This window comes from Glycine max, chromosome 6, assembly GCF_000004515.6.
Source record: "Glycine max cultivar Williams 82 chromosome 6, Glycine_max_v4.0, whole genome shotgun sequence".
Lineage (NCBI taxonomy): Eukaryota > Viridiplantae > Streptophyta > Magnoliopsida > Fabales > Fabaceae > Glycine > Glycine max.
In genome coordinates, this window is record NC_038242.2 from 4,268,357 (window position 1) to 4,290,379 (window position 22,023).

Here is a 22,023-nt window from a genome sequence, read left to right on the forward strand (position 1 = left end):
ATTAGAACTAAAGTTAAACCCTTAAAAAAAGAACTAAAGTTAAAGAGTAATAATTAAGTAAAATTATCTTGAAATAATTTCTAAAAAGATTTAGGAAAGCACTTCTTAATGCTACTATTATAGATGAAATTCGTTAAAAAAACGCTGTTACTTTTGATTTAAAAAAGAGTGGTAGCGTAGACTAACGAAGGTTAAGCTTATCCATTCCAGGAGTAGGGGTAGGTGGGACCCATTTTGGTAATTGAATATTAAAGTTCAACGCCCGCATTCCAATAAACAGGTATTTGTCATCCTAACTGAATTGTTGGTCCCTATTTTCAATCCTTCTTCTTCTTTTGTTATGTTCACAAATCTCAACTACACTCTTTTTCTGCCTCCAAAAGGCCAAACACTCACCTTCATGACGTGGATATCATCTACTTTCAACTCTATTCTTAAACCATATGTTTTGGTCGTCAAAAGAAGAGGGATAAATCAAATAGAATAAGAATATTTAAATTTAAATTATTTAATAGGTCAGAAATGATGGAAGGAGCAAGGGAGAAGAAAAAAAAAATATGGATTCATTTTGTTTTATTTCCTCACTCAATAGGCAAAATTATCAATACTTTTTATTTTTAATTACTACTACAATCAATCTTCAATGTTTCTATTGAAGGAGAAAAAATGATTTTCATTATTAACAATATTTTTTTTACCTTTCCTATATATTTTTTAATTTTTTATCTTCCATATTTCTTGACTTCAAATTCCGGCTTCTTTCAAATTAAGTAAACAATATTAAAATCACTTTTATTTATTTATTTATTTCTCTCTTTCCTATTTCCATTCACCTTATTTTTATTCCCTATGCCAAATAGAGCATTGAAGAGACATTATACAATATGAGATGAAAAAAATACACTGTATTATTTTATTGATGTTTAAATAAATTAATATATAAGAATTGATGCATTCTAATCATTTTTCAACTAAATAATTTTTTCAAAAATTAAAACTGATCCAATATAGTTTAAATTTAATAGAAATATTAATGATTAATTTAAAAAAATTACTAATTATTCAAAATAAAAATTATTAAATATTTTTAAGTTCTTAATATAATAAATATTACATTTTGTGAATATTTTCATAAAGAACTAATAATCAATATTTTAAGACACTGATTTAAAATATTTATAAAAATCATTATATTAAAAATATTCTAAAAACATATATCAAATACTAAGTAAGTGTTAATGTTCTTAAAGCACAACTTTGTAATATTTTTTATTTCTTATAAGTACTTTTATGACATTTATTAGTATTTTTTTAAAAAAAGATACTTATAATTTTATTAATATCTGTTTTATTTTTTATGCGTATGATAATTTAAAATTTTAAAATAACATTTAATTTGAATAAAAATATTTAACTATCATTTTCTATCAAAACATCAAAAGAAAAAAGAATAGTAGTATTATTTTGTTAAAATTAAAAGTATTGATATTTGTACTTCAAGTCTCAACTACTTCAACTTATCGCATCACACGTGTTCGGAATCATGTGGTTGAGGGTGACTACCCCTTGGCTCTTGTGTTGGTGGTTTGCCTACTCGTAACCCTTCAACTCTAAACAGGATTACTGTGACTGCATGTGAGTGAGCAACAACACCAAATATATATATTATTTGTTTTACTATAGTAAACTTAAACTCTCATTTTATTTTAGAATCAGATTGATGGGATATTATGCGTTGAGTCTTTTTGACAGACACATGTCTCATTCGCTCCTCTCGTTTATGCCTTTATATATACTAGTTTTCACCTTCTGGCTACAAGATTTTTCCATACATAGTCCGTTAAAAGAAAATTGATCGTTATAGTTTAATTGTTAAACCTAACTAAAAAAATTAATGGTAAAATGTTGGCGTCTATCTAACATTATTAAAGCTAAAAAAAATGAGGTTAAGAAAATGCACACGTCACGGTTCATATGTTTCTTAATTCTTATCCTTCAATTTGCTAATAGCAATTAGGAGCAAGGTACAACCAAATTACTTTTATATGCTAATTAAAAACTCCACACACTAAGCATGTAAGAGACTCACAAAAGTAAGTTGCAAGTTTTATCATATGTGTCACAATCTATGTACTACTAATTTAGAAACATGAAAATCAACCCAAAGATGCAAGTTTAGCTAGAGCCCCAGCAGCTAGGGAATTGATGTAGGTGCATGGTTCAGTCTTAGGCGAATCCCAACGTTTATCGTTGAACTTGTCGTTGATGTCAGGTCCACCCAAAATGGCACCAGTGAGTTCATTGGGGTTAGGTTCATCTTTTTGAAACCATTGCGTGAAGCTCAAGGCACAAACCACCTCTTCACCCTTTTTCAATATGGAAACGGAAGCACCTCTATGGTGAGCTTGCGTTGGTGGGTTCTTTCCAAATCCTACCATGTATGATCTTCCTTCAGGGTTGTTCCCTAGTATGTAATCCATCTGTACAAATTGCAATTTCACCACCCAATTAATCAATTAGTCTGTGTTTATAGTACGTACTAATTAATTGTTTGTTTTCAAATGTATATGTAATATTTAATTAATGTATATATATGTACTGACTTGTTTCTTAGCAAAAGCAAGAAGATGGGACGAGCTAAATTGTTTGTCTCCACATGTGACTTTCTGATTATGTTTAGCAAGCAAATCACTATATACAGTGAACAAGAAAGAAGTGCCGGTGGCATACTGTGTGTTGGCTCCATCTCTTAAATGAATAAAGCCACCTGCATCATTATTATTTATAACAAACTATTAGGTGATGTGTATATTAATTAAACAAAGTTCAGCCCCAGGTCATGATAGCTTGTAAAGATCAAAATCTATTACAAAAATTAAAACTAGTGACGGGGCATTAAGTTTTAAAAATTTGTCGCTAAAGTTTGGCGACTCCATAATTAAAAGGGAAGAAAACATTTTTTCGTCAGTAAATTCAGTCGCTAGCTAATTTATTAATTTTAAGTATAAATGTAATGGAAACACATGGAAAGAAGAGAGAGTACTGACCAGGGGACAATTTAATCTGGTGGTAGGGACTATCAGGTAGGACAGAGCATATGAAACTTTCGGCATGGCTTTTGAATGTTTCCAAATTCTTTTGACCTTCGAAATGTAACTGAGCAACGATATCATTTGTTAATTAGGACTTAGAGGAAGCATTAAATTAATTAAGCGCAGTGACACATAAAGATGAGAAAGAAAGAGTAATGATGATAGAAAATTAAACCTGGCTGAGAAGGATTTGAGCTCCAGCATATTTAAGGTCCCAACTAAATTCTGCTACACTTGCACTCATGCATTCTTCTGTTATGTACTTCATATACACAGACTTCCTGGTTGCCATGTATAGCCATGTTGCTGCCCACATCATCTCGTCCTGCATCTCACCAACACCATTCACATACGTTAATTTGCACTAATTATGAAATTAACGATTCATAATTTAGGAGAAATTGTTATATGATCTGAGTCATGTGATCTGATTAATGTTTTATGTGACAAGTTATTAACTTTTTCATAAATTGAATAATATAATTTTTTTTTACAGGGAATAATATAATTATGTGGCATAGAAATCATGCTAAAATCACATTGTCTCTCACCATGTAATAATTTTTTCATAATTTAGAGATAAACTTTATTGGAGTAATTACTTACATTATAGCCGGAATAAGAGCAGTAGAAGGGACACTCTCCATCATACGTTCCTTTATTCGAGTTAGCCATTTGGAAAAGCTGCAAGATTAATGTGGAAGAGGGAAAAATAAGCTATATATATATATATATATATATATATATATATATATATATATCAAATTAAGGAAACAAATATTTCATGTATATATGCAAGTGGTGGACGTACCAATTTAGCTCTGTTGAGAAGACGACGAGCATATTTACGATCTTTGGGCCTAAAAACAATGGAAGAAGCAGCCATTGCTGCTGCAGTTTCAGCCGCGATCTCAGTTCCGGGAATGTCACTAGTAATCATCTTAACACTTCTCTTTGTCTTCATATTTTCTGGTGGAGCCCAACAGTGGTGATCATCTTCCGGGTCCCCAACCTAATATTATTACAATGTTATGTTTTACTTCTAAGATAAAAGAAATGAAGCACGTTAATTATTAGAGTCTAATGTTTATGTATTTATAAATTGATAAATTTATAATTATCTTCTGATTATAAATTATTTTAAGATAATTATTTTAAAAATTAATAAACTCATAATATATATAATAAGTTATGATTACATCATTTAAAAAAATTACATTATAATGGATAGCATTTTTTTCTCTAATTCTTAAAAGTAACGGCGAAATTATTTGCTAGCTAGTAAAAGAATGGCACTACCTCCACATATAATCTTTTGTGTCGAGAACTAGCTTTGAGAAAATAATCGGTACCCCAACGAATAGCATCGTGAACATTACCCAACTCATTTGCAGCTTCAAATTCTGGCTTGTAAAAAATGGCTCCCCATGCTAGCGTAGTAACGGTGAAAGCCATGGGAAGCCCATATTTCACGTTGTCCCCTGCATCATAGTATCCCCCAGCAAGGTCCACCTATATATAAATTAATATTAATTATATGATAAGATATCACAAATTATTCTATCATTCTCTTTGCATGTTAATTTGTGTATATATGTGTTTTTAAGAGATAGAAAGATATGTACATTAACGAGTTTGCCATCATCGAGTGCTGAGTCTCCTCTCCAAGGCACCCTATTATTTGAAGGGAGCTTCCCTGAACGTTGTGCCTCTAGGAAGATAAGGGACTTGGTCAGAGCCTCCTTGTAATTAAAATCACCTTTAACAAGCATTGTATTTCCTTCAAATAATGTAAGCCATACTACAATGATGGCCCAATATACGTGTTTAGTACCCATGAAATGATGCAAATAATTTAAATTTACACACTGCAAGTTAGGGGAAAGAGAGGGAGCTAGCTAGAGAGAGGTGTTTGTAAGAGGTGGCTTGGGATGAGAGTTTTTATAGAGAAAAATATGCAAAGAACTGGTTAAGTTGATGGTTGGAAAGTTGTTTTAATTTGTCTCCGAAAGGAACCAAGAAGTAGTAACAAAGTAACAACAATACTTTGTTTTGGGTGTTCGTTTTGTTTTCCTTTGCTAAATGAGGGAATTGGTTCTTAGAGGTTGAAGGAAGGAGTGAGCTTTACGAGAAAATTACCATTGCACCATTTATTATAGGTTTCATTGTTTAAACTTTTATTATTTCGAAATTGCGTTTCAATTTATTGTTTCAAAGTTATTGCTTTAATTACTGTTTTAATTAACGATTACTTTATTGTTTCAAAATTCAGTTTAAATTTATTGTTTCAAATATTTTAGCGTGAAAAAATTACCATTTTAATTTTTTTTTTCAAAATGATCATAATACTAATAAAATAATATTTTAAGCTAAAAAATATAAATATTAATACATGAATATATTATTTTTCTAGAACCTACAAAAAAAGTTAAAAACTCAATTAAGAATTATAGCATAGGAGCAAAATTTTGTTAGAATTCCTTAATTTCACCTAACACTATATGGTCTAAAAAACAAGTAAAGAAATTTAGTTAAAAACCTAAGCATGGTAAAGACTCAGTGAATAACCATAGATGCTCAACTAATTGAAGGGCAAAATTTATAGAGTTTTAAAAAAAGGGAATGAGATGTGCAAACAAAATTCATAAAAACATAAGAATAAAATGTGACATTAAGCTAAAAAATAATTTTCCTAATAAAAATAGACTACAAACTCATGCTATCTATAATTTGAAGATTGACAAGATTATTCACATGAAAAGTAAATTAAAAATTTACAATTTTGATATAAAATATATTCAAGTTTGAATTATGTTATAATTTTTTTATATAAAATAAATAAATTTGTGATGGCATGTGCAGGTATTCATAGGATTAGCCAATAGCTCATGTACAGGTAAACAAACACACACTAACTCTCCCTCTCCCCTCTAGGGTTTCAGTTTCCTCTTCTTTCCTCATTATCTCTTTTGCTGAAACCAAGCATGAATTTGCACAAAGGCACCAATGTTTGGGTTTGTGATAGAGATTCCGCTTGGATTCCCGCTGAAGTACTCGAATAGCTGGAAAAGAAAGTCATCTCTTCTTGCACAGCGTCATTGTAGGGAGGGAAATAGTTTGAGAGAGTATTTGGTGAGGCAGTGAGGGTGGCCAAGGATGAAGTGGCAGGAGCAGGCAACATCGTGGTGCTGGCAGAAGTGAAGCGCAGAGATGAGTTGTGCGTAGTAGCGGTGGGCGAGGGAGAGCTTGAAGATGAGGTCGATATTGGTTTACGAGTAGGACTGACAATGGGTATCATCACGATAAAGTCCTAGAGTACCATTCTTATAACTCTGCCTTAATATAATAAAATACTCATATCAACTTTAATCTTCCACTCATATTATCCGCATTATGTTTAAAGTTAATAAATTAATAAAAATATATATTAATTAGAATAATTATTATAAGTAAAGTAAAAATTTACTTTCAAGTAATTTAAAGATAATATTAATTAAAAATATTCACACATAATATTATTTTTAGTCTTTTATATATATATATATATATATATATATATATATATATATATAATTACTTAATTCATCAAAACTAATATAAATGATTAAATTAATTAATTTATCATAAATTTTAAATTTATTTCAAAACTACTCATTATATTAAATGATTTAAGAGGTGATTATTTTTCAGATAATTTTTTTAACTAATAAGTATACATGATTTTGTTGATAGCTCAATCAATACACTCATTTTAATGAAGAAATGTGTGTATATCATTAATAAACATAATTAATTAGATGTAAAAAGAAAATTTTAATAAAATAATCTTATATTTCTTATAATTAGGACCAATAAACTATTGCATTTTACTTCTTATATGTAAGACAGAAAATAGTATTAAATTTAAGTTATAAATAAACATTATAAACATAATCATTCAATATTATAAAAAATAATTCATTAAATATGTACAAATTTACATTACTAATGAACATCAAACAACATAAAATATTAATTCACAATTTGAAATCAATCTTAAAAGAATTTTTTAACAAATTCATAAATTTGTACATAAAAAAAATAATAGTTAAATATTCTTAAATAGAATGTGAAACAAATTTAATATAATATATATTGGATTAAGATTCATTTTTAGATTATTATTATTAGTCATAAAATTACAAAAATAATTTTTTATAGAATAATATATGTATAATATAAATTATTTAATTAAATAACATATTTTAATTATATTAGTATTTAATATATATGATATATATGTGTAGGGCAGGATCGATAGGTACTATATACCCTTACCCGCAGCATCTCCAACCCCAATAATTGAGTAATCATCCTCCCCCTCTTTAAGAGATGGCAAAGTTGAAGAAGTACAGTACCCCACCACTCACAACCAGTCCTAAAAGGCCCATCAAAAAGCCAAAGAGACACCGCCACACCTCCACCAAACTCCGAATCTATAGTTTCTGAGGAACCAGAGGTACGCCAAGAAGCATAACAAGAAGAGCGGTGAAACAATCACGGAAGAAGAGTCCCGTATGTTTTGTGCCAAATCTATCTTTACTAGTATAATTATTTTTATGAGTTAATTTAATCCATAGAATGCACTACTTACTCTTATAGTTATAGCATCGTTGTTGGTTTTGTTTAAGATCCTTGAAATTTCATCACTGGATTATTATTCAGTTGTTTATGCTTTAAAAAAATGGCACATTGTCTTTTTTCCATTAACTAAAATAAAATATTCAAAATCTTAAAAAAATTTAAAACCCAAAAACTTATCATACTCGATTATTCTTCTTTGTGCATCAAACACAAAGAAATTTATTTTTCCACCATAGTCTCCGTCCGCTTTGTTTGAATGTCTAGTTCTTAAAATTGCTTTATAAGAGTTTCAAGAGAAGAACTCTTAACAATTTCACTTCTTTTAAAAAAAAAGATTATTTTTTAATGTTATTTGAAAAAGAAAAAAAAGAGGCTCTGTTACTTTTTTGTTGTCCAAGTAAAATTTAAAAACTCAAAATTAAGTTTTACTATTAAAGTAAAAAGTGACAAAATATGTAATATCATGAGATCGAAAAGATGAGCAAACAACTCAAAACGAATTCTTCCCTAAAGTTGTTCAAAAGTGTCAACAGGGAATCCAATTCAGCGGCTCATAATCAGCCTCTTGGGGTTGAAAGTTCTGTCTGGTGTTCCTTCTATTTGTAGCCTGCTTCTCTTGCAGGATGATTTGTCTATTTCCTTTACTCGTCATACTAGAGTAGTTCCTTAGGGGCTGTTATCCCTCCCTGTATCCAAAAAAAATTAAAATTGCTTTATCATAATGTTACTGCCAGATTACTTTAACTACTCATATCGTTATGCTTACTTTCGAATTATCATTGGGATTATACAAGAGAAAGAAGTAGGAAATGGCCTTTTACAAATTAATTGCATAAAGAATTTGATTAAAAACTATTTTTTTTAAAGTGGGATTGCATTTATTCTTAAATTTAATTTTTTTTTCAAAAATAAGAACAAAATGGACACTCTGTTTATATTTTAGTTCTCAATCTACTGCAATAAAATGAACATATTTGTGTTTCTGATTAACAGTTTCTAATGTTATTAAGCATCAGAGAATTATAAAAAATTAGATACATGGGCTCTTTTATAAATTTAAAAAATTATAAGAAAAAAACAGAATGTGTTCCTGAATATATATATATATATATATATAACCTGTAGCTTATTAAACCCTGAAAAAAATTTGTTCCAGAATATATATTTTCCTGTCCACTCTCAATACCCCTGTAGTTTATTGTTGAATCATGAAATCTAAACTCAAATTTCATAAACTTGATTGTATTTCATGAAGTCGAGTAAATATGAGAATATCAAGATTATAAAGTAGTAGATAAGAATTGTTAGTCCAAATTGAATAATATATTGAGAAAGATACTGTGAAGCTTACCTCAAATCGAAAGTCGTTAGTCCAACCTATATTAGAGGATTGATTGTTGTTTTGATAACAGTTAGGTATTATAAATTTCATTTATTTATCCGAAACTCAATAATTTAATGTTTTTAAGCCTCTAGGAATCTAGCGATGAAAAATCGTAACAGGTTACAAAGGTATGCTTCATTTAACATCTCTTGAACCACCCTAATACATATAAAACAAAGAAATATCAAAACTAAAATCTGACAAGACAAAGTCAAATTGTCAAGTGACACATGAATCAAAGAGACAACTTGGATTCCAAGCTCCAAACACACTAGGATTGTTCTTCGGCCAATTCCATTGGTCCCTACACATCTCCACATCATTTTTTGCCGTGAAGACAAGAGGCATAATAATAATAATAATAATAATAATAATAATAATAAAAAAGAAACATAAACAGGTATGAGTATTTGACGGTCAACATTATAAGATGATGGAAAGATCACCAAACTAAAAACAATCGTGAGTATTTTCAAGAGTTTACAAGAGTACGTAAACTTAATCAAGTCCCACTTTTTGTAAAACATTATAAATATTATGGTGGATGATTAAGGATTGCTAAAAGATGGGAAAGTAGCTAATATAAAAGTTCTTTGAGCAAAATCAAGCCAAGTTTATGATACATACAATTTCTTAATTTCAATAAATTTTTGTTAATAGATAATAATTTAAAAATGATTTATAAAAAAATCCATGATTATTATATTAAATACATTGATGACGTTACATGTCAATAGATAACAAGGATAAAAAAACTTTATAAAATTAAAATCAAAATAAAAATCTTTAAAAGACTAAAATCAAATCTTCCTACATAAATTTTAAATTAAACATATTTTTTTTACAATAATTAACTTAAACTCCCTTTATGTTTTAGAATCAGATTAATTACTTAGATGATGGCAAATTAGTCCCAGGGGTTAGTTTTACAAACTAATTCTTCATCTGGGTCTCTTTTCAAACAATTTACGGAAGGGGTCTATTCCTACACATGCATGATGGTGATATACGTCCTACTGATTTACGGAAGGGGTCTATTCTGTTATTTATTTAAATTTGTATTTACATGTATTTTAATTTATTTGTAGAATATATTTAAATTTTGTTATTTATAGAATATATTTTGTTATTCAAATATATATATTCTGTTATTTATTTAAATTTGTGTTTGCATGTATTTTAAATTATTTGTAGAATATATTTAAATTTTGTTATTTGTATAATATATTATATATATATATATATATATATATATATATATATATATATATATATATATATATATATATATATATATATATATATATTCTGTTATTTATTTAAATTTGTGTTTACATATATTTAAATTTTGTTATTTGTAGAATATATTTTGTTATTCAAATATATATATATACATTCTGTTATTTATTTAAATTTATGTTTGCATGTATTTTAAATTATTTGTAAAATATATTTAAATTTTATTATTTGTAGAATATATTTAAATTATTACTTCAAACAAATTTTTTTAATGATACAGACAGTTTCGAAAACTTGAAAAACTTAAAGCAAGTTAAAAAAGTTAAATATATTTAAATTATTTTTAGAATATATTTAAATTTTATTATTTGTAAAATATAGTTAAATTATTCGTTAATACTGACACGTGGTTGGTTCCACCAAAGCTGCTGGTGTAATAGCTGCCATTGGATTTCTCCCCTTTAACTGGCGATACAGCAGCAAGTACCAGCCCAGCAGACAGGTGCAGGTCAACTCAGCTAGCAGGCGTAGGATGCAGGTACAAGTGATGTTGTCAGGATGGTTGGCGAAATAGGCCCATGCAGGATTCACCATGCATGTGTAGAATAAACCCTTTCCGTAAATTGTTTGGAAAGAGACGCAAATGGAGAATTAGTTTGTAAATCTAATCAGTTGGATTCAATTTGTGTCAGATGATTTGATGCGTTGAGTCTTATTGACAAACACAAATCTGTCTCCCTCGTTTATGCCATAATACTAGTTTCCACAAGATTTTCTGATACGTTTCGTTTAAAGAAAGTTAACCTAAGACATAAAGGGAGATTTTGTCGTATAAAGAGATTAATTTAATTCTTACACCTAATTACTAAAGATAAAATAATAGTAAAATGTTGTCTATATATCTCACATCACGGTTCATATGTTTCTTATTTCTTATCCATCTATTTACTCATAAAAAGGAACAAGATACAATATAAACACCGACACACTAAGAGACTCACAAATTACTAGAGTGGGCCTAGTGGTAAGAGGTTTAGAATAATATGTAGGAGGTCCTAAATTTAAATCATAATATGATCATTGTACACCAAAAAGTAAGAGACTTACAAAAATCAGTTGTAAGTCTAATCCATGGGTCACAATCTATATACAAATTTTGAAACATAAAAATCAACTCAAAGATGCAAGCTTGGCAAGAGCTCCAGCAGCTAGGGAATTGATGTAAGTGCATGGTTCAGTCTTAGGCGAGTCCCAACGTTTATCGTTGAACTTGTCGTTGAAGTCAGGTCCACCCAAGATGGCACCAGTGAGTTCATGGGGGTTAGGTGCATCTTTTTGAAACCATTTGGAGAAGCTCGTGGCGCAAACCACCTCTTCATCCTTTTTCAGTTTTGGCACCGAAGCACCTCTATGGTGAGCCTGCGTTGGTGGGTTCTTTCCAAATCCAACCATGTAAGATCTTCTTTCAGGGTTTTTCCCTAGTATGTAATCCATCTGTGCAAATTGCAATTTCACCACCCAATTAATCAATAAGTCTATATTTTAGATTAATTAATCGAATAGTCTATGTCTTGTATATGTAATATTTAACTAATGTGTGTGTGTATATATATATATATATATATGTGTGTGTGTGTGTGTGTGTGTACTAACTTGTTTCTTAGCAAAAGCAAGGAGATGGGAGGAGCTAAAATGTTTGTCTCCACATGTGACTTTCTGATTATGTTTGTCAAGCAAATCACTATATACAGTGAACAAGAAAGCTGTGCCCGTGGCATACTGTGTGTTGGCTCCATCTCTCAAATGAATAAAGCCACCTGCATTGCAACATTATTTGTAGCCAACTATAAGGTCACATCACATGTATATTAATCATAGCTTAGCTTGTAAAGATCACAATCACATGTAAATTAAAATTAGTGACGAAACAATTTAGATGTCTAACTTTAAAAGAAAATACGTCACTATAATTTAATGACTCCATAATTAACAAAAGGAAAAATATTTTTTTGGTCGCTAAAATAGTTACTAATAAGAGAGAGCACTAACCAGGGGACAGTTTAATCTGGTGGTAGGGACTGTCAGGTAGGACAGAGCATATGAAACTTTCGGCATGGCTTTTGAATGTTTCCAAATTCTTTTGACCTTCGAAATGTAACTGAGCAACAATATCATTTGTTAATTAGGACTTAGAGGAAGGATTAAATTAATTAAGCGCAGTGACACATAAAGATGAGAAAGAAAGAGTAATGATGATAGAAAATTAAACCTGGCTGAGAAGGATTTGAGCTCCAGCATATTTAAGGTCCCAACTAAATTCTGCTACACTTGCACTCATGCATTCTTCTGTTATGTACTTCATATACACAGACTTCCTGGTTGCCATGTATAGCCATGTTGCTGCCCACATCATCTCGTCCTGCATCCCACCAACACCATTCACATACGTTAATTTGCACTAATTATGAAATTAAATTAAAGGTTGGTAAATTCCGGAGAAATTAATTTATCATCTGAACCATGTGATTTGATCAATCTCTACGTGACACATTATCAATTTTTAGTAAATTGAACAATGTGACATGTCATGTGAAAATTGACCAGGAGCACATGGTCTAATTTTTCCATAATTTAGAGATGAAGTTTATATAGGAGTAGTCAATTACATTATAGCCGGAATAAGAGCAGTAGAAGGGACACTCTCCATCAAAAGTTCCTTTATGCGATTTGGCCATTTGGAAAAGCTACAAGCAATGTGGAAGAGAGAAAAATCAGCACCCAAATTAATGTTAAGGAGACATGAATATTTCATGTATGTATATAAGCACGTGAATGTACCAATTTAGCTCTGTTGAGAAGACGACGAGCATATTTACGATCTTTGGGCCTAAAAACAATGGAAGAAGCAGCCATTGCTGCTGCAGTTTCAGCCGCGATCTCAGTCCCGGGAGTGTCACTAGTAATCATCTTAACACTTCTCTTTGTCTTCATATTTTCTGGTGGAGCCCAACAATGGTGATCATCTTCCGGGTCCCCAACCTAATATTATTACAATGTTATGTTTTATTTCTAAGATAAAAGAAATGAAGCATGTTAATTATTATAAACAAGCTGGCGAAATTATTTGCTAGTAAAATTAAGAATGGCACTGCGTACCTCCACATATAATCTTTTGTGTCGAGAACTAGCTTTGAGAAAATAATCGGTACCCCAACGAATGGCATCTTGAATATTATCTAACTCATTTGCAGCTTTAAATTCTGACTTGTAAAAAATGGCTCCCCATGCTAGCGTAGTAACGGTGAAAGCCATGGGGAGCCCATATTTCACGTTGTCCCCTGCATCATAGTATCCCCCAGCAAGGTCCACCTATATATAAATTAATATTAATTATATGATAAGATATCACAAATTATTCTATCATTCTCTTTGCATGTTAATTTGTTTATATGTGTTTTTAAGAGATAGAAAGATATGTACATTAGCGAGTTTGCCATCATCGAGTGCTGAGTCTCCTCTCCAAGGCACCCTATTATTTGAAGGGAGCTTCCCTGAACGTTGTGCCTCTAGGAAGATAAGGGACTTGGTCAGAGCCTCCTTGTAATTAAAATCACCCTTAACAAGCATTGTATTTCCTTCAAACAATGTAAGCCATACTACAATGATGGCCCAACAAACTTGTTTAGTACCCATGAAATGATGCAAATAATTTAAATTTACACACTGCAAGTTAGGGGAAAGAGAGGGAGCTAGCTAGAGAGAGGTGTTTGTAAGAGGTGGCTTGGGATGAGAGTTTTTACAGAGAAAAATATGCAAAGAACTGGTTAAGTTGATGGTTGGAAAGTTGTTTTAATTTGTCTCCGAAAGGAACCAAGAAGCATGAACAATTGCTTTTTGATTTGGGTGTTTCGTTTTTTTTTTTTTAATGAGATAGTTGGTTTTTAGAGGATGAAGGAAACTAGGGGATGGTTGCAAGTAAAAGAGGCCTAAAAGCCTTTGTTTTTTTAGTAGGGATTTTCCATCCTCCATTTTTAACCCAATTTACCGACTACTATTCTTAGCATGCGGTGGTAATAGGCATAGCTTGTTATCTCATTAACAAAGTGGAGAGGAAACTAAAGATAAAATTGGCCAATGAAGATGCACCGCTTATTCTCCCTCTTGCTTTTAATTCACTTTTATCAACAAACAAAACGGATTCCTTTGTTTGAAGTCAACAGTTCTTGGATCAACTTCAACTAATATAAGTTAACAGCATTAGATTTATCAATCATATTTTTTATTCAATTATGTTTTTTTTTATTCAGATTCATCCTTCATATTTGATATATAATATAAGTTTTTTTATTGTTATCTAATTAAAATAATTGTTACAAAAGTAAACGATTTCTATTTATATTATCTGAACAATAGTATGTAAAACATTTACTTTGTTTACATATTCTAATTAAATTCTTCAAATTTCTATTCCTTCATACCTTAAAGTTATCCTTATTATTCTTAGGTTGCATTTGACACATATGTTGTATTTTCATTCTCAATTACATGGGAAGAACAGTTCGAAATTTTAAACGAATACAATTATACAAGTCAGAAATTTAAAAGATACATTAATTCCAAAATATAATAAGATGTACCGTTACTGATAAAAAAAAAAAAAAAAAAAGATGTACCGTTATCATGATAAAAGACTAACTAAAAAGGTGTAGCAATAAAAGTCCACTAAATCATATTTATGAATGAAATCATAACTTTTGTTGTATAAAGAAGTCATGGGAAGAAAATAATCATCCCAAGTGGACATGTGAAAGGAAAATTCCAGATAAGGATGTGAATTCAAGAGATGAGGGGGATTCTCTTGCGAGTGATTGTTTATCATTTTTTTAGCACGAGTTTTGCACGGTGATATACTATTTAGAAAAAAGTTTTTCAAATTTGTCCAAAAAAAACTTATAATTTATATATTTCCACTGATTTTAATTATATATGGCTTCTTTGGGCGTGTTACTATCTTTAATCCATATTATGTGCAGGTTTTTTATCCCTGCAAGATACCCACAGGCGAAAGAAATATCTCTTTTGGACAATCAACAAGTATAGTTGTCGCTTGCCTGATCAATGAAGTTTCGTGCAAATGTTCCAAAGATTAAATGGACTCAGAACAAAAGGCAGGTAGCAAGCAAACAAAAAAACCTCAAATTAACTTACATGCTGAACCAAGGGCAAAACCTCATCAACATTTAATAGACATAAATAAAGGATATGAAATATATCATTAGTGACTTTCAATCAATGAAAAAGATAATCACAAAGCATAATGTCATCTCTGAAAATTTGAGCGCAACTAATTTTCCTTCTAAAGATGGATGTGATGATCAAGTATTCAGAAAGGCTTTCCCTATCCACCCAGGATTTACTTGGCATAAAATCAACAAATCGATTTTATATTGTTGTATACCTGACCTCTAGTATACCCAACAAAATCAGATGACCTTTTAATTTCTCAATGTAAAAATGTCATCCCTCTTAAGCATACATACTGTTGCAAGCAAGGTCATAATAAGCCAGCTTCAAAGAGATTCCTCCGTCTCAAAGTCTCATCAACAAGCTTGAAAGTCTTCTTCACAAGCTTCTGATCAAGGGCAGTCGTCCGATAGATCTTGAACACGCGATCTACACGGTCAGGAGCAGTGCTCTGGAAATACAATTCCTCAAACTTTTTCTTCACAAACCTGCAGACATAGTTTATCCAAGTAAATCAATAGTTTAGGTTATAGAAACTTCATCCAGCCCTTTTGAAACCTATATTTAGATATTATCAAAATGTAATGCTGAATTGGGAATGGTTTCACTACTACTTTGCTATCAGCAATAACACCCTTGAGTCCATATCCCTAGGGTATAAAGAAGTTGCTTACTCGTACGCATGTTCGATCTCTTGTTTCCCTGTTGAAACTGGCTGGTAATCTTTGAACCACTCACATACATTGAGCGGAACCTGCACAACGCAAGGTATTAAACTGAAATGATAATAGACTCCACCTATGACAAAGTGTACTCATCTGGATGGTTCTTACATTCAGGATCTTCTTTTCAAATATGTCAAACTTGTTTAAAAATAACATGAAGGATGTTTTCTGTCCAGAAAATAAAAGACCGTCATTATTCACGGGGAGATATAGATACAAATGTTAATTGTCATATAATAAAGGACACGGAGATAAAGAATTGTTGATATAAAATTTCCTATGCAAAGGTAGAGGTTACAATTTCAAAAAGAAAAAGAATAAAATGAAACCTCAAAACATGGTTGCTTCAGGACCCACTCGAAAAGTTCCTTAGTCTCCATCATTCTGTTCTTGTTTTCATCCTCATAAAGTGTCTGATCATACCTGGAAGGTAAATGTAAAGTGAATTACTTTTTCTACTCCAAATCTAACCTGACACAACATTTATTACCAATAATATGCACACCAACCTTTTTTTTTAACATTAGTAACTAACATCAAACATGCACGGTAACAGGACTAGACCGAGCTTACCTCTCTCTTTCAAGAAGAATATGCTTTTGTTAATCATCAAGCATTTTGAACTTTGAAGTTTTACGGCCAAACATCAAACAGAAAGTGTTTGCTTGTAAGTTTATAATTGTGAATGTGCAACTGGAATGTGACCTTTTAATTTGGCGGGCAACACAGTCCAAACAGATATGCAGACAGGAAATTGAGATGCACTTTTGAGATTTATATATTTTTAATAGTTTGTGCTGACTTTTTAGTCCAAAGAGCCTTTATCACTATCATTATAAACTATATAAAGATATGCAACCAAATGGCAGACCATACCCGCTAATTGCAGCACAGAATATTACAGCTGTAACTCCTTCAAAAAGATGGATCCATTTTCTCCTCTCATTTCTCTGACCACCAACATCAAAGAGTCTATAGACTTCACCACTTCTCTTATTTTCTCCAACAGGGCTGTCAAAATAGCAAAAACATTACTAACAAAGTTGGTCCACTCTGTATATCATAGCGTGAATATAAAAATACATGATCTCCCCCCACCCCACAAAAAAAAAAAAAAAAACAGAAAGACAAGGTCATAAGAACAAATGAGTATTACAAATTGCCACAACAAAATCTGTTGTACAGCTCAGGAACTAAAGAACAAATTGGGGAAAGTAATAGAATGTCTCTGCATCATTTTGAGTACAAAAGTTGTTAGCTCAGCATGTTCACCTGAACTGGATCTCAACAACACCAGTTGTACGAACTCTTGCATACAAAACATCCTCCTGTAGTTGTCAAATAGAGTGAGAAATATTAAGAGATCCATAACTTCACCATCAAATTTGAGGGTCCATAAATGAAAACAAAAGCAAAAACACAGCGAACTTCTTGCAACATATGCTGTATTTGGTGTGCTGAATTATAGCATATAATATGATTCACAACATAATGGTTGTCAATTCTAGACAATAAGCTGATATATGGATAAATATAAGTAAAGAACAGCAGCGCTATCCAGGACAGAATTACAAACCACTTATTGTTTTTGAGATAAAAAAAAATAACACATGATCACTTGATTTATTTATTTATTTTCAAATAAATAAAACCAGCACAACCTTAGTTTTTTTTTAATACACAAAAGGAGGTGCATTGCTCCAAAGGCAGAAGAGGGAGACATCCCAACGTTGGCACCCCATCACAACCTTAGTAAATAGCACTTAATTTGTCAAAATTTATTTTGATGATTAGTAACTAAATAGAAATGCCTCAGGTAGTAACCTATGCATGTAGAAAATAGTTTGTACCCTCATAATTGAATCAATTAGAAAATCCAAAATACAACACCCTCCAAAAAGAAAGAATTTGGAGTTGGCTTTTGTATCTTTGTAAAGAACAAAATAATGGTAGAATTTGAACACCTTTGTTGGAACATAGTTTGCATCAGACAGCCTCTCCAAATTTTCCATGAAATAATGGGCACAATCTGGAACTTGGAGTTCATTACCACGGGCACATGTTTCCTACAGCAAGTAGAATGTGTGAGACATACATACTAAGTAACTGATGACAAAAAAAGATAACTAGGCATATGGATTAAGGCAAAGCAATCAAAGGGTGCAATCTGGCCACCTGAATTGCAGCATCCTCCCACAGTCTCTCTATTTCCTGTGCAAGCTCTTTGGTAAAACAAGGATAATCCAGCCTGGCTCCAATTTCTGAGAGCTTTTCACCAATGTTCTGCCAGAAAAATTAAGCTCTATTAGAATTAAGAAGCCTTTGTCATATAATTTTGACAGAGCAACAGATTCTTCCAGAAGAAAGAAGCCTGTTTACAATTGATCATTCTCTAGATCTTTATTGGAAAAACTTAGCAACAACATACCAGACCATATAAACTACTCAATTATTATTAACCAGCCGTATTGGGGAATAAAAGAGGTGGTAATAGTGAAGTACCTGGTTTTCATGAGATATTACATACTTTGAAGAATCAACATCATTCTGCGCCAACTCTTTTGACCCATCATGCAGTACCTGTTTTAACACATCAAGTGCAAACTAAGGATTACAGTTTTCTCAGCTAGCTCTATGGAACTCAACTCACTTAAAACATTTTTTCTAACTACGAACAGCGGACACTTTAACTCTGTATTTTTAAGAGAAAAATAATCAACACACCCTTTCAAGTATTGCATACTTTTATTGCCTGATACACATTAGCATGAATGACTGGTATGTAGCTTTTTAGCTCAGCCTCGTCAAAGCCAGTTTGAAACAAAAGTTTTATCTGCATATTATAAACAAATAAATAAATAACAATAGCAATCATATACTATCATAATTCACAAGCAGTTGAGAAGATGCAATTTCTTGCCTGCTTAAAGATTGTAGACTTCCCAGACTCTCCAGCACCTAAACAACAGAGATATTAACACACAAATAAGTTCAGAAAAGAAATAACAAAAGCTAGTATTTGCACGGTATATTAAGAGATTGTGGCACACGCATATGATTCCTTCAAACTCTGGGGAGTACAACCACATTACGTATTAATGCTAATTGCTAAACTCCAAATAATTCTACGGATTGCTATATAAAATAAGGAAAGTCACCTAGTAAAACACACCTAGTAATAAAAGTTTCTGAATATGCTTTTCAGCCTTTGTTTCTAACTTGATTCTTCTTTCAATTTCTGCATCCTGCAAATGCACGCCACATTCATCAAATTAAAGCTTATTTAACAGTATTATTTCTAATTTAACAAGTGCCAAATTTATAAAGGACAAAAGACCTGAGCATTTTCTTCAGCATCAGCTTCACGAAAACGACGACCTCTGCTGCAGACTAAGCCCATGTTATCTGTTACAAAGAAGATGCATTGATCAAGCTCCACCAGAAACCGGTGTTTCAATTTTCAATACTCTCCTTTATTGCATACTTGCATTATGCAGCATTTATTGTAGCTTATTTAGACTTGTGGAAGTAGCTTATTATGACCTTTCTATAAAAACTCTATTTATTAGTTCAATAAACTTCATGGTAAAACTTAACAAATTAAGTTCTTTTTAAATTAGTTTTAACTAATTAACGACATAAGTTCTTTTTAACTAATTATACTAGTCTTCACAATCAAGCTTATAAACAAATGCTCATTTGACAAGAGCTTATTGAATCCATTGCTTAATTAAGGTGTTTACTCAAAAACACACCCTCTATGGACTTGAGTTCACCTAACAAGAAGACATGAGCAGAGCAAACAAACACAAGCAGGCTCTCCCACCTCAAAGGAATATCTCAAGTCAACCACAAGCTAATACTTCATGCAACTTGCAATAATATATGCAAATAATAGATTATCAATCCACAGAATAAGACATCTGAATAAATAAATAAATAAAAAGACTCAAGGGCACAGCTGGATAGCAAGAGTATCTTGAAACAAACTATGAATTGACCCTTTAGCCAGAACAGTTCCCGGCCCACACCTCAGATCTGAATTTATGATTATTCTGAGCAAGTTATTCAACCAAAATGCTACATTTAACAGACATTGGAATATTCTACTCCCTGCATATGGGAAACGATGTGATGATCACCTACAACTTGGATTTATTTATTAATTTTATTTTTTTGGTTACATACCTACAACTACTTGAATTTTATCAAATGGATAAACCCCATTATCAGATACAAAGAGTGAAGTTAAGGATAATTAAGATGCCCATGAGTGTTAAAAAAGAATTACAATTTCGGGCATGGAGCAGAATCAATGAATCATCAAGTTATCAATTCATTTATAGGGGCAAGAATGGTCCTTTTTTTTTCTATTTTACTTTTGAGGGTAATTATTTGATGCTTTGAATGCTGATTCTCTCTACACGAAGCATGAAAGCTTAGCAGTTGAAGTACCATGAAAAGCAAGAGCATGCAGGGTACAACCACCTTATCATCAAAGTTTACAGCAGAAAGAAAATATAGTCGAAAATGGTACCCAAAAAATCTACTGTTAAAAAACTATACAAAAAGTGAAGAAAAAAAGGAGAATATCTTCGCATCTCGATCTACATATGCAACACCAAACTCAGAGATCTCCTAAGCCAAAATCCACCCTCCGTAAATAATCAACAAAAAAAAAAAAAAGAGAAGGATCTTGAGGGAGGGAGAGAGAGAGATTGGGAATGCAACAGAAGAAAGAGTTGTTACCTGAAAAGAAGCAAAAGGGTCTCTTTTGCAGAGAAATGGTGGTGGAATGGAATATGCCCCTAGATTTGGCGGATACGTTAAGTGTGAAGTGTGAAGCGAAACTAGAAAGCAACAAGTTCAGTTTGTGTTCTTCTCCATGGAGGAAGATGTAGTATATAGTATTCCAAGTTCTATACAATGTAGTACTCAAGTACTTGTACAGTAACATAACAATAATAATTGTTGTTTAGTTTAAGGTAATAATAATAATAATGTTATAACATAAAGGGATTCAGATCAGAGGAGTGTGACCAATGCCGTAAGTGTACATATAACATAGACATATATGATTATGAACGAATGAATATATGATGAAATTAATTAATTAAAATTAAAATAGAGAAAGAAATTAATGAATGAATTAAGAGCGCCGAAAGCTGTGAGGGAGGGTTCTTGGTTGGTTGTTCCTGCACCCTTTGGTCGGGTCAAAGTTGAGTTTAGAAAGGACACAAGAAGGCAGCAGCAACAGCAACAGCAACAAAAGGCACAGCAATGGCACTTTTTTTATGTCTTCTTGGGAAAATACACTCACTGACCCCTCTTTCTCTCTCCGCCTGCCACTTTCAACTCCAACATCTTAACGCAGACCAAGCACCACTATATTGTTTTTGTCAGTTAAAATTTTGATAAAAAAAAAAACATAAAACAACTTATCCAAAATAATTTTAAGAGTTATACTATTGTTTTCATTAAATAAAAATAAAAAAACTTTTAAGATTTAAAAACTGTAACAGTTACTTTAATTTCTTAAAATTAAATTGAAAATGTGAGAAATTAGAGTATCTGAGATATGAAATCAAGCATGGTATACATTGCGCTGATGCCATTAGATTCCTTCCAAGTCTGAAATTGCATGACTGACTGACTAGTTTGACTGAAGGGCAGCAGTATGAAAATCTGCACGATTTCAAGTGTGGTTGAAAAAGAA

General features: G+C 31.4%; 3 protein-coding genes and 1 long non-coding RNA gene across 4 annotated transcripts; 1 reads left to right on the plus strand and 3 right to left on the minus strand.

Annotated features, from left to right (window-relative positions):
- Positions 1-2,156: 2,156 nt before the first annotated feature.
- On the minus strand, positions 2,157-4,930 carry LOC100810971 (endoglucanase 16). Its single transcript, XM_041016280.1, has 8 exons — positions 4,718-4,930; positions 4,392-4,604; positions 3,904-4,104; positions 3,699-3,776; positions 3,268-3,417; positions 3,048-3,156; positions 2,589-2,767; positions 2,157-2,480 (listed from the first exon to the last, which is right to left on the minus strand). Exons 1-8 carry the CDS (start codon positions 4,928-4,930, stop codon positions 2,157-2,159), a joined length of 1,467 nt encoding a protein of 488 aa, XP_040872214.1.
- Positions 4,931-7,413: 2,483 nt separating this feature from the next.
- Positions 7,414-11,061, plus strand: LOC102660392 (uncharacterized). Its single transcript, XR_414583.4, has 2 exons — positions 7,414-7,646; positions 10,764-11,061. It is a non-coding gene; the product is annotated as an uncharacterized lncRNA (long non-coding RNA).
- Positions 11,062-11,322: 261 nt separating this feature from the next.
- On the minus strand, positions 11,323-14,435 carry LOC100811509 (endoglucanase 16). The gene is made up of 8 exons (XM_003527709.5): positions 13,819-14,435; positions 13,495-13,707; positions 13,177-13,377; positions 13,005-13,082; positions 12,608-12,757; positions 12,388-12,496; positions 11,992-12,155; positions 11,323-11,832 (listed from the first exon to the last, which is right to left on the minus strand). The coding sequence occupies exons 1-8, from the start codon at positions 14,029-14,031 to the stop codon at positions 11,509-11,511; spliced, it is 1,452 nt and encodes a 483-aa protein (XP_003527757.2). The 5' UTR covers positions 14,032-14,435; the 3' UTR covers positions 11,323-11,508.
- Positions 14,436-15,599: 1,164 nt separating this feature from the next.
- LOC100800120 (guanine nucleotide-binding protein alpha-1 subunit) lies at positions 15,600-21,668 on the minus strand. Its single transcript, XM_003526019.5, has 14 exons — positions 21,057-21,668; positions 19,645-19,712; positions 19,480-19,552; positions 19,228-19,265; positions 19,051-19,140; positions 18,810-18,887; positions 18,483-18,590; positions 18,272-18,373; positions 17,580-17,635; positions 17,184-17,318; positions 16,637-16,730; positions 16,416-16,475; positions 16,257-16,336; positions 15,600-16,070 (listed from the first exon to the last, which is right to left on the minus strand). Exons 1-14 carry the CDS (start codon positions 21,262-21,264, stop codon positions 15,893-15,895), a joined length of 1,368 nt encoding a protein of 455 aa, XP_003526067.1. The 5' UTR covers positions 21,265-21,668; the 3' UTR covers positions 15,600-15,892.
- Between the last annotated feature and the right edge of the window lie 355 nt (positions 21,669-22,023).